Source organism: Podarcis tiliguerta (assembly GCF_965153285.1).
Source record: "Podarcis tiliguerta genome assembly, chromosome: 9".
Classification (NCBI taxonomy): domain Eukaryota; kingdom Metazoa; phylum Chordata; class Lepidosauria; order Squamata; family Lacertidae; genus Podarcis; species Podarcis tiliguerta.
This window is the reverse complement of record NC_139542.1, coordinates 25,884,635-25,897,883: the sequence shown is the minus strand read 5'-3', so window position 1 is coordinate 25,897,883 and position 13,249 is coordinate 25,884,635. Positions and strand designations below refer to the sequence as shown.

The following is a 13,249-nucleotide window of genomic DNA, read 5'->3' as shown; positions in this document are numbered from 1 at the left end:
CAAAGCAGAAGGGGCAGTGACAAGGACTGTGAGTATCTGGGTCAACAACAAAGTTCATGAGGTGAAACCAGCACTTCAGTCAAGGTCAAATATGTCCCCTGTCCAGTCCTTAAGATCACCTGCTCTCTATCAAGCTACTCCTTTCTTTCCACTTCCCACTTCCTCAACTTCTGCCTCCTTGCCACAACCTCCCCTCTGCTCCATCTCTCTGTTCCATCACTTGATCCACAGTGGCAAAGCTTTTTTTCCAAGGCTGGATCACAATCAGATCTACTGACCTTTAAAGACTGAAAGAGGCAGCCATGCTCATGCCACACCACACACTCCACCCAGGTCTTCTTATTTCTGGCATCTCCCAGCAACTGGAAGCAGCGATCCCATGGAGAAAAAGAGCCCAGGGATTGTGCTGCCTTTAATATATTTGCATTCTAAAGAAAGAACATTGCAGCAGCTGAGTGGAAAGAGGTAGTGCTAGTTGTTTTGATGGAACATTCATTCTTTGCTGATCTCCTATTGACATCCTTAAGGGCTGTCACTTGGGGCAGAGCACTTCTCAGTGCAGGAGGTCTGAGGTTTAATCCCCAGCATATTTTGGAGAGCTGCTGCCACTTACTACTGAGCAAGATGAACCAATGTTTGTCTTGGTATGAGGCAGATTCCTATGTTCCTACCTAGTAAGGTTTTACTAGAGGAGTAAAAGGTAAAGGTAAAGGTACCCCTGCCAGTACGGGCCAGTCGTGTCCGACTCTAGGGTTGTACGCCCATCTCACTTAAGAGGCCGGGGGCCAGCGCTGTCTGCAGACACTTCCGGGTCACGTGGCCAGCGTGACAAGCTGCATCTGGCGAGCCAGCGCAGCACACGGAAACACCATTTACCTTCCCGCTATAAAGCGGTCCCTATTTATCTACTTGCACCCGGGGGTGCTTTCGAACTGCTAGGTTGACAGGCGCTGGGACCGAGCAACGGGAGCGCACCCCGCCGCGGGGATTCGAACTGCTGACCTGATGATCGGCAAGTCCTAGGCACTGACGTTTTGCCCACAGCGCCACCCGCATTCCTACTAGAGGAGTAGCCATGTTAATTACAGTGGTGCCTTGGTTCTCAAACACCTTGGTACCCAAACACTGCAAACCCAGAAGTAAATGTTCCAGTTTGCGAACTTTTTTTGGAAGCCAAATGTGCTCCGTTTTGAGTGCCACACTTCCGTTTTCAGTGTTATGCTGAGGTTTGTCTGTTTTTGCTACTTATTTTGAGTTTTTGTGGCTTTTTTGTTTTGTTTTTGTGGCTGTGTGGAACCCAGTTCAGCTACTGATTGATTGTGTGACTACAGTACATTGTTTATTGCTTTCATTTTATGGATCAATGGTCTTGTTAGACAGTAAAATTCATGTTAAATTGCTGTTTTAGGGTTTGTCTGGAACGGATTAATCCATTTTGCATTACTTTCTATGGGAAAGCATACCTTGGTTTTGGAACGCTTTGGTTTTGGAACAGTCTTCCGGAACAGATTAAGTTTGAAAACTAAGGTACCACTGTAGTTGCAGCAAAAAAACAAAGAGTCTTCTTGTGATACCTTCGAAAAAGAACATTTATGGCAGCATAAGCATTTGAGTGTCATGTTAATCAGCTCCATGGAATGCTTCTCTGAGTGGGTAGGGCATATACTGTATACCCTATTCTAAATGAATGAATGAATGCTGTGCAAGAGATACATGTCAGTATATTACAGAACTATGCCGAGTACAAATGAGTGCATAATCCAATTGAATGAATCCAGGATCTAACTGAATCAAAATGAAATTTAAGCACACAGTTAAGTGTTTATTTTCTGTTGATTTCAATGGGACTTAATGCCGCTTCCCCTTTCCTTTTCGATTGCCTCTTTATTCATTGGCATATATTTTGTTCACCTTTATTTATTCTTTCATTTAAGGCTTCTGTCCCTCTCTTCTCCAGCTTACACACACTTAAGACCACAATTGAAAATATATACAATAAACACAGCCGGAGAATAAAAAAATTATCAGCAGCATACACTGTTGTCCCATAAAACAGACATCAATGTAAAACTGAAATCTTAAAACAGGTGGAAACATGAGCAAGTCCAGCAACAATATAAAGAAACATGGCAAGTTTCTTTTTCCATTTATGCCAACATTATAATCATCACACACAAATACACACACACACACACACAGAGAGAGAGAGAGAGAGAGAGAGAGAGAGAGAAGTCCATGATAAAAATATAATCTATGCAAAAAGTCCATCATCATAACAACAGGTATTAATACTCTTAAGTTACAAGCATTTTGCGATTAATTTGTGCTTCCTTATGACCAGAACATTCCATTGTAGACATTATGGCACAAAAGAAGAAGAAGAGGAAGAAGAAGAAGAAGAAGAAGTGTAGAGATTATGTGCTGTGTCTAAATGGAATGAGTGAGCTGGTGAGTCCAAGCTGCCCTATAACTCACAATCCTGCTCCAGCCTCTATGATGGCTTAGCCACTGCCTGTGGATGCTAATGAACGGGCAGTCAGTGCTGCAGATCATGTTGACCATTTGGATAGTCAGCTCACAACCACTTGCGGGGTGAGAGGAAGCTGTTAAATGAGGCTTCCCCACCAGAATGCGGAATCAAGAACAGCTAAATGGAACGGTTTTAAGGGAAGAGTGGGCTGCTACAGCTGTTAAGAAATTTCTGCAGTAGAGTCCTTTTGGATTTACAGAGGTCAGGGTGCTGCTGATGTTTTGGGAGTGGTGGTGTGAATCTAGCGTTGCCTGTCTTATTTCTGGCCCCGCTCAGCCTGTTAAATGTTTAAATACAGATGATTAAAGAACACAGTAAATCTCCAGTGTTAACAGCTACAAAAGGGAAGTGAGTGAAAGGCTGTTGAGTGGGATGGAGACCAATATATGTACTGTGTTTCACTTGTGATGGTGAAGTTGATGACATTGTTTTTCTCAGCTGGTACAATGGCTTGGAGTGGTTGCTCTGGGAACAAAGCAGTTTGCAGTCCAGCTTCTGTGCTGGAAGCAAGCACTGGCAGTTTATCTGGGATTATCTGGGAAATTACTGATAGGAAGCTAAGGCACAGAAAGGCAAGGGGTTGAAACATGCTGCTTCCATTCAGGTTATACTATACTGTACAGGGTTATATACAGGTCTTTGGCAGGTTTCTTAATACAGGCCTGCAGCAGGGTTTCTTTTTGCCCCAGGGAAAAGAGGAGGGGTGGGGCAGAAGGTTAGTAGTTGCAAAATAACCACTTAACTCCATTAAATTCAGTTGGGTCTGCTCTTTGTATAATGTAGTCATCCAGAGTTGTTGTTTTTAAATTGTGACTCACATTTTATTCTTTATGTAAACCACCCAGATAACTTGGTTGGATGGGTGATATACAAATGCAGTAAAATGAAACCAATAATGGAATTATTTCCAAATATTTACAATCATTCACTATGCTGTATGAAAATCATCCATTTTAATATCTATCTCATTGCATGACTGGTTACAGTTAACAATAAAAGCAAGGCCCATCAAAATAGTTCTTGCTGGGTTTTAATGATGGAAAGCACTGGTAAAGTGTTCCTTACACAGCATTTATGAATAGTGCTTTCTCTTCAGTACCAGTTTATGCCAATGATTAGCTATGCAAAGTAGGCAAGTGAAGTTGCAAAATAACATTACAGGCAACCAAGGCAGTATGCTTTTTATTTTAACAGGCTTTCCCTCCCCAATTAACTCACATTAATAGAAAGACATGGGCATTTAACTGCTGCACAAATAACAGTCATCAACCTAATGGTATGCTATACTAATCCCTGCCTTGGATTATAAATCACGTTATATATACTTTTGTAAGAGTATGAGAGAGTGTCTCACTTGAGCCAAAAAACATTAAGATGATGATAATGACTGCATAATATGATAACATTTCCTGTCATTATTAAAGGAATTTAAATAAAACAATTTCTGCATAAAAGAGAATCTACCCGTTCCCCATGTTTTGGAACATGAAATAATGTCCAGCACTAAAAAATGTTTCCTTTGCCTAAAATACAGTTGACTCTCAATTTACATTGTGGTTACGTTCCAGGGATAGTGCGTAAAGCCAAAATCGTGTGTAGTCAAAACACACTCTCCCTGCACCTCTGAATGCTCTCGCAAGGCCACACTCTCTCCCCACTGCCTCCCCCAAGGTCACTGGGCCCCCTTCATGCACCTCCAAACTCTCTCCCAAGGTAAGTGCAATGGCAGGTGGAATTACCAACTCCCCATTGGAAAATTCCATTCCACCTTAAGTTGCAGACGTGTGAGATTGTTACATGTCACATGTATGTTTACATTCCAGCACAGTTTGCTGGGAACTTCCATTGTGTATAGCTTTTGCTTTTGACTCTCTCTCTGAAGAGATGGCAGTGAGAGATGACATGTTTCTTTTGTCCTGATTTATGCTTAATAAATCCGTAGCTTGTTAGTATGTTTCTACAAGCCTCACGCCTGTTCTGTTTGCGCAGTAAGCTCTGCTGATATAGTGTGCTCAGGCTTTGAAGTCTGAGTCGCTGATTTATGTCGCACCAGAGGTCAGGGGTTCGTCATGGCTGGAAGGGCATGATCCAACTGGAGGCTAGCCAGCTGGCATCTCGACCCCCGAAGGATGCCGACACTCCCACCCACTTTGCTTTGTTAAAAATTTTGTCAGCCAAACGCGTAAAGCTTTTTATATTATTATTGAAAGAGTAAAGAAGAAAGAAGAAAAAGAGGAAGGAAAAGCACAAAAACATACAGAGGATAATAACAAGTACCATTAAAATATAATTAGAATTACAAAAATATATAATGAATACATACATGGATAGACTTACTATATCCCTTGTGTATATGTCGGTTCATGATTCACTATGGTTTTAATAAATACTTTCCAAATATCATTAAATTTATTCATATATCATATTTATCTGAAATATTCGACTGTTTCCAACATGGCTGTGATGCACCGGCTGCCAAAGTGGTGCATAGGTATGTGACCAACTAGTCCCAAGAACTGCTAAAAGCATCACAGTATTAGGAGGTTGAAGAATCACAGCTGGAAGCTGAAAACATCAAGCTGCACTTTAACCCATCCATAAATTCAGAGGTGAGCACCAAATAAGAATGGGGGGGGGGTCTTCATGATTGTCAAACTGAGCAATTTATTCAGATGGAAATGAAATAATTTGGGGTGGGAGGGAAGCTGGAACATAAACTGATTCATATGGAAATAATTTCTTCGGGAATGAGTGTGGAGGAAGCAAAAATGATGAGGGAACAGAGGGGGTGTTTTCTATGATGAAATGAATGGATTGAGGTAGAAGGTAAGGTATAATATTTTGGGGTGGGGTGGAGAAGATTAAGCAAAAATGGATTTAGTTGGCAGGCAGCAAATTATATTTTGGGGTTGGGGAGGAGGGAGGGAGGAAGCATAAGTTCCAATATTAGTACAATTGTACCTTGGATCCCGAACGCCTTGGAACGTTTTGGCTCCCGAACACAAAAGTGAGTGTTCCGGTTTGCAAACATTCTTTGGAACCTGAACGTCCGCCGGGGCTTCCGCAGCTTCCGATTGGCTGCAGGAGGTTCCTGCAGCCAATTAGAAGCCGCGCTTTGGTTTCCGAACGGAACTTGCGGAACGGATTCCGCTTGACTTCCAAGGTACGACTGTAGTTGATGAAGTAAGATGGAGACCACGGCCAACATTTTTAAGTGAGGGGGGGAGGGAATGTATGACTTTCCTGCTTTGGCTGCACCCATTATTTTGCTTCAGCGATGCCAATTTGGACATGTGGGCCCCAGAATTAGCCCCCCAAAGGTTATCTACTTTTGCCTTTAAGCAAACCACTTAAGCCCCATCATGGCAGGTTTACTCAAAGCACTGCTTTGTCCAATGGAACTTGCTCCTCCTGAGTTCACTCGGACTTTCCTGCATAATGCTGAATGCTCAATAAACAGGTCCTCTGGAGAAACCTTAGGTAAAGGTTTTCAAATCAATGCATCTCCATGGGAGGAATAGCTTGTCTTCTGCATTTCTAATAGATTATTTGAAACAGGAGTGCTGCTAGAAAAATTAGACCGCGGCAGGATTGTAGCTATGCAAAACAATACACACTTCATCCATACTCCTAGCAAACAAGCACGGGACAGCAGTTCCACTAGTTCAACCCTCTAGGTCAGAGCTTGCCGAACTGCGTGTTGCAACACATTAGTGTGTCAGTTGCAGTGCGTAGGAGTGTCAAGCGAAAGCTCCCTGTGTGCTGGGAAAGGGTTAGCTTAACCTCCAGTTTGCTAGTAAAACTGAATTTATGTCTCACAAAATGATGCATGTCTTAAAAAGTGTGTCACCAACATGAAGAGTTTGGAAAGCTCTGCTCTAGGCCTGTCTGCAGAGAAATAAATCCCACTGAGCTCACTGGGAGTAACCCCCCCCCCCAAGTCAGTGTGCTCAGATTCACACCCTTGGCATGCTGGTCTACTCTCCCCTACATCTGAAGGAGACTCTCAACATTTATATATATATTCTATTTTTATCTATAGGGCTAATGCTGTGCGTTTAAACAAAGGCAGAACTTTCCCCATTAGAACTGGGAATGTGGAGGGGGTGATGTCATAGATGAGAGCCTGCTATCCTAGCTCATTCAGGATGAACAACATCCCAAAAGCCCCTCTTCTGTGTCTTCTCCTCGCTTTAAAAGAGCTTGCATTATCTCGCGACAGGTCGGAAACTGCGTTTTATTCTCCTCCACTCTCTTCCCTCGCCCCCCCCCTCCGCGTCTTTTCCCTGCTGGAGACTGGCTGGGTAGAATGCACGAGGTAGCGTGTCGATTGTGACGCCACTGGATGGAACGCTGTGAAGGGCGGATGGAATCACCCGGGAGGGTGGGGCGGCTTCCCTCCGCGGAGGCTTCGGCTTGGGAGAGCAGCGGGAGGGAGAAGAGCGGCCCCAAGAGTCTCTCCTCCGAAGGCGGGCTCGGCTAAAGGCCGGAGTTTCAAAAGGCATTAGAAATACATTTCACCAAAGCCCTGCAATTAAGGACGGAACGGAGTATTTCGTTTAGGCGAGTGCGAGCACACGGAGTCGCAACGTCCTTTCCTTTGCATCCGCCGAGGGGGGAAACAAAACAAAACAAGCAACCCTCGCCCATTCAGACGACCCTCTCGGGAGCATTCGCGTGCTCACACGCCCCAGGGACAAGAGAGCCGGGGAGGAAGCGGGATTATCGCTTCGAGCAAGGACCTTTCCGGTCCCCTCCCGCGGGTGTGTAGAAGCCGCGGAGGCTTAGACGAAGGAAGGGAGGCACAGCGAGCAGGAGCGGGAGAGGTCAGGCGAGTCTCGCCGTGCCCAGCCGGGCGAACGGGCCTGCCTAGCCGTCGCTAGAGGGAGGTGTGGCACAGCGCAGAGCGGCGGCGGCGAGCGGGGGGAGCCGGCGGGGCGACGGCTGCCGGAGGAAGAGAAGGGAGGAGAAATAGGAGGAGAAGCGCCCGAGCCACCGCTTCCTCGCAACTCCCCGCCTGCTGCGCTCCTTTACCCGGAGCGCAACCCTTCCTCGCCCACGGAGAAGGGCTGGTCTGTGCGAGGCGCAGAGGCGCCGCCCGGGCAAGAGAGGCGTCCGAGTCGCCCTCGCCTCCCGTTTTCCTGTTTCCCTCTCCAACAACCTCGCCTTCCGATCCCTAGTAGCTGCTGCTTAACAAGCCCGTCGAGGCTCCTCGTGCAACTCTCCGCGCCTCTGCCGTCGCCTTTGCGCCCTCTCCGTCGGATGGCACCTTTCCCCTAGACAGCTCGCCCGAGCATTTGCCAAGGAGGAAGGTCGCGGGGACTGAGGGGGAGCAGCGCGCCTCCCTCCCGCCCTCCCTCGCTCTCCTTCCCCTCCTGCTCTATAACCCTCGCAAACAAACAAGTCAGCCGGAAAGTGGAAAGGAGCTGCCAAGAGGGAGCGTGGCCGAGAGGAAGAGGAGGAGGAGGAGGAGGAGAAGCGCTTCTGCCCTCCCCCGCCGCATCCTGCCCGCGCCCCCTGCCGAGCCTACCTTTCCTCCTCGCCTTCCTCGGTGGCGCCAGCAGGAGCGAGCCCTCCGGCGGACGATGGCTTCGACCACCACCTGCACCAGGTTCACCGACGAGTATCAGCTCTTCGAGGAGCTCGGCAAGTAAGTCGGGGGCGAGCAGAGGGACAGGCTGGCTGCGGGAGGGCTTGGGGGTGGCGAGAGGAGCAGGGCAGCGAAGGGGGGCACGCTGTTGACAGCTGAGAGGAGAACCACACTGGCGGCGGCGGCGGCTTGGCACGGGGGAAAAGGTGCGCAGATCCCTGCCTTAGGTCAGCCCTTGGCAAAAGGGTCAGCGCGTTGCTAAAAAGCTTGCCGCTGAATTTTACGCACACAAACACACACATCGGGTGGTGCGGAGGCTTGAACCGCAGCAGAGTTCAACTCCATGGCCGGATCTAGTGGAAGGGGAGGGAGAAGCAGAGATGCATATTGGAAGGCGACGCAGCTGTCTTCCTTTCTCTCGCCCTCCTTTTGCATGCCAGGTCCGTGTTGTGCCTCGGACGATTTGCTGCCACGTTTATTGATGCAGAAAGTTCAGCCCTGTCAGTAGAGTGTAATATGTGGAATATAACACACAAACACAAATCTACACAGTATACACATACACAATGCATTTAGACATGAAGGAAGGGCAACCCTGTCAAAGCAGACTGGGCTTCCCTGCGTGGGTCTCCTCCCCCGCCCGCCGCTTTGTTAATTAGGGATTTGTGTTCTTACATCCATCAGTCTGGTTGGGGGGAAAAACAATGGCACAAAATTGCGGAGGGGCACAGGGGGTGGGAGAGAGCCACAGATGACTCAATTTGCCCCTGGGCAGCGTGGGTGGCTCAAATTCCAACGTCCAGGAAAACAACAACATCACAATCTGAAAGGGGGTGGCACACACACACACACACAGCCTGCACCCAAGGGTTAGGAAACGTAAAGAAGCATGCTTGTTAGTCTCCCTATAAAGAGGGAGTGCTTAGAATTCAATCCAGTAGGTCTGTGTTTTCCCTTCTGATTTGCATTTCTCTCCTTCTCTTCCATTTTTTAAAAAAATGTGTGAATTCAATACAGTGTGATTTTGTTATATAAATTGACTTGAAAATGTTTGACCGGACGGCAGGAGTGGTATTAACATGGTGAACATGTCATGAAGAGCAGTCTAATTCCAGTGCTCTTCCTCTTCAAGGGAATTGCAAATGAATGCTCTTGCTCAGGACTGCATCTATTAAGATTTATTGCATCCTAGCCACTCCAGTGTGACATGAGTGTTTATGCTTAAATAAACACAAAGTGCCATGTTTACAGTATCACAGGAGGGACTGCTTAAAAAAAAAAATCAGTACCTAAAATAAAATAAAATTCCACCACAGGAATATATTCAGGCTACACCTATCAGTCAAAACTCTGTGAAAAATACACAATTCCTATGTGTCAATACTGCCACTTATAATGAGATGTACATTTATTCAGTCTGTTAATGATATGGCTTATGCTCACATCTTAAATACAATTTACTGTTACAGTCCATCAAATTAGGGCTGATTGCCATGTTGTGCTCATTCTCATGCCTTCATATATTGACACTGTTCAAATTGGTTAATGCTCTCTAAATTACTAGACCATTTATGAAGTAGCACAGCCCCCCCCCCCCCCCCCGTTTTGAAACTGATGTTTCTCTGATTTATTGGCTTACAGGGGAGCTTTTTCAGTGGTGAGAAGATGTATGAAAATCACTACTGGACAAGAATATGCTGCCAAGATTATCAACACTAAAAAGCTATCAGCAAGGGGTGGGTATTCCCAATCTCATGTGAATTATTTTGTATTTATGCAGATCTAAGCGCATTGTGATATAAAACAATGTTGATTGCATGGAGTGAAAATGAGGGCCCCTCTTTCCCACTGTGAGTGTTTCTGTGTTTGGGAAGACCATATTTAACTTAGCGTATTCCTATGATACTGCTTAGAGATTGCCTGTAGTGCTAATTAGACGAACAACTTGGAGTTGTAATTTCCAAATGAGCTCTGTTATTGCATTTTGAGGAAATAAGTTCTCCTTCCTATAGCTTTTACTGGAGAAAAGGAGGTCAGATTGTAATTGAATTGCACACTCCTGTTTTATTTACACATGAACTTAATTCACTCTGGCATATTTAACATGAAAAAACCCTTGAGAGGAAAATTCCCTGCTTCTTCTACACTCATGTTTTTGGTTGAAAATAGATCTAATTTTATCAGATGATCTGCGAGCCAAGTGGCCATGTTTAAATGAATTATCTTCACCTCCGTTGTGCATTGTTTCTCCACTTCACGACTTCCAGATTTGGCTGTTTATTTTGTGGTGGTTTTATATGAGCTCCATTGTTTTGGGTCCAGAGCTTTCTCCAAAGTGTATCATTCATGTCTCCGATGGAAATTGGACATGGGGCAGCTTCCCATTCATTTCAGCGGTGCTGGTCTAGGAGAAGTCGGAACTATATGTGTGTGCTTGGCTCTTTCAACTAATGAAAGTAGGCCTTATGGTGGTGTATTCTTGGTAAATCCACACTGAAGTGCTTGTATGAGGATTTTGAGAATTATGGATTATTCCCTGTTAACATCTGTACTTTCCATGTTAATTTCTGGCCTCTTTATGAGCGTAGAAATGAACTGAAGTGTTTGTTCAGTGTGCAAACCTTCCATTTATGTCCTGATTTTAAAAAAAAAAAAAAATTAAGGGGAACTATGGGGCAAGAATTTGCTTGCCTGGGTTGTTTTTTGTTTGTTTGTTTGTTTTTAAGCTAATTTTATGTGTGTGGCATTACATGTACCTTGAATTCCTAAGGCAGCTCAAACAGTTCAAGAGAGCAGTGTTCATAGGCTGCCATCTGCAACCTGCCTGGCAGTCTAAGCCAAGGCATGCTTACTCAGGTGTAGGTCCTATGAATTAAATGGGATCCTTTTGTATGTTTACCAGGAAGTAAGTTCTACTCTCTTGAATGGGATGCATCTCCAAGCAAGTATGTTTAGGATCGTAGAGTGAGTTTGGGGGCTGCAATATTACATTATTAGAGTTTTCTTTGTCATTTTTAGTTCACATATTTAGCAGTGGCATTTATGTGCTGTATAGAATTGAATAGAATTAGTGCACCTTTACTTCAGCAGCTCACACATGTTTGCGTTTAAAATATATTATTAATCCTCTGGGTGTGTAAACATTAATGCAAACATTTTAAAAATTGCAGTAGGTTTTGCAGGCTCAAACTGTGTAGCACTGATGTGTATGGAATTTTGCTTGTCATATTTTTAGCAACCATTGTGTTGAAGGAACAATAAGGAATTTCCAGTAGATTTTGGAGAATGCTTAAACACCTAGCATAGACAACTGTTGTTGGGCTAGATGCAGGGAATAAAAAATTCCAGTAGTTAAATACCTGAGCTATAATGAATTGCCTGATAAAGAGCTATGTGTAACATGAAAGCACAATTACACATCAAAGTTGGTTGAATGAAAGATGCGACCACCCATCTTCATTCTGTAATTCACGTTTTAAAATTGTAAGTCAGAACTGTTTGTTGATTACTGCATTTCGTGTAACACTTGAACTGTTCCTCACCACCACCCTTAGTGGTGTTAAACTAGGAGTGTTACGTTCTTAGGAATGCCATTTTGTGGCTATAGTGTGCAAATCCATAGCCTTTGTTTTTTGGATTTAAACCCAAGTGGTGTAATTGCAGGCATAAAGTTTGCCTTCTGTTTATGTAAGTCTCTATCTCTCTCTGCTCTGTGTGTGTGTGTGTGTGCACGCGTATGTGCGAATGAAAAAGAGACAAAAGTCTTTGTGTGGTACAAATCTTGATACATTACCCAAATGTGTTAAAAGGCACAGAATATTTCATCCTTAATGGGTGGCATCCAGTTAAGTCACACTCTTAGTTGCATTGAAATGAATGTATTTAAGTCAGCCGTGACTAACCAAATTCCATTCCAGTGGGTCTACTCAGTGTAAGATTTAGTAGCATACTACCCAGGGTTTCTGAAAAATAGTTTATTGGCTTGAAAAAGAAAATAAGGCGGTCACGTGACAGAAACGTAGCATATTTTGATTGGGAAAGGGCCGTAGCTTAGCAGCATGTGCCTTGCATGCAGATAGTACTTTATTCAACCCCTGGTGTCTCCAAGTAGGAGTGAGAAGGTCTGTATGAAACCCTACAGAAGCCGCTGCAGGGCAGTGTAGACAATGTTGAAGTAAATGGAGCAGTGGTCTGACTTTGTCTAAAACAGCATCCTTTGTTCTTTATGATGATGATGATGATAATATTTTTCACATGCAATTCTATGTAAAGATGGGAAGATATCAAAGGCATGGAGATGGGTAGAGGAAAGGAAGAAAAAGGAATGGAGAAGCAGCTAGAATCATGATGAGAGGATGATAAATTCCTGGTTTTAGGTAATTCAGAGTATGATACATATATACAGGGCTTTTTTCAGCCGGAACTTGACGGAGCTCAGTTCCAGCACCTCTCAGGTGGGTGACATTGGCATTATAAGAGAACAATAAGAGGTGCCCATTGCTTCTGTCGACAGGTGTTCTTTTGTACAGGTGCTGTAATGAGCTGGCATTACAGGTAAGACCTCTCCCTTACAGCAGGTGCATCTAATCTCGGCTCGTTACATACAGTGAAGATACCAGGTAGCCTGACATCTGGCTGGTTGGTAGGGGATCAAATACTTATTTCACTCATCATAATGCACATCAGTCTCTGACTTTTGTCTTCTGGGTTTCTGGGGTTTTCCCTGTTGTTATTCCGTTTCTCACAGCTACAGTAAACCTACCATTAAAATTATGGACTGGTCATTTCTTCGTCAGAGGGCAAACGGGCAAATTTAGCAGGGGATCAAATACTTTCCCCCCTCACTTTAAGTTATAGCTTTCTTGAAGTAATACCATAATACCATATTGAAGAACTATTTAGTTATCTTAATCCTTAGCACGGCCCTTCAAAGAAGGATGTGGTACAAAATAATAATAATAGTAGTAATAATAATAATAATAATAATAATTTATTTGTACCCCACCCATCTGGCTGGGTCTCCCCAGCCACTCTGGGCGGCTTCCAACAAAGATTAAAAATACATTAAAATGTCACACATTAAAAACTTCCCTGAACAGGGAATAATGATGTGTATGAAGGATTTTAAA

At 44.4% G+C, this 13,249-nt stretch overlaps 1 protein-coding gene across 13 annotated transcripts in view; it reads left to right on the top strand.

The window, feature by feature from the left end:
• Positions 1–6,812: 6,812 nt before the first annotated feature.
• The window catches only part of CAMK2D (calcium/calmodulin dependent protein kinase II delta), a 139,552-nt gene continuing 133,115 nt past the window's right edge, over positions 6,813–13,249 (top strand). For 4 of the 13 annotated variants that reach the window (XM_083457402.1, XM_083457410.1, XM_083457407.1 and 1 more), the window contains exons 1-2: positions 6,903–8,180; positions 9,762–9,856. In XM_083457402.1, the coding sequence (XP_083313528.1) occupies positions 8,116–8,180; positions 9,762–9,856 (160 nt within the window). In that variant the 5' untranslated portion in view covers positions 6,903–8,115. Of the gene's footprint in view, positions 8,181–8,873; positions 9,062–9,761; positions 9,857–13,249 lie in introns of those variants that run through there. The other 9 variants (XM_083457408.1, XM_083457405.1, XM_083457401.1 and 6 more) reach the window with 8 other exon arrangements.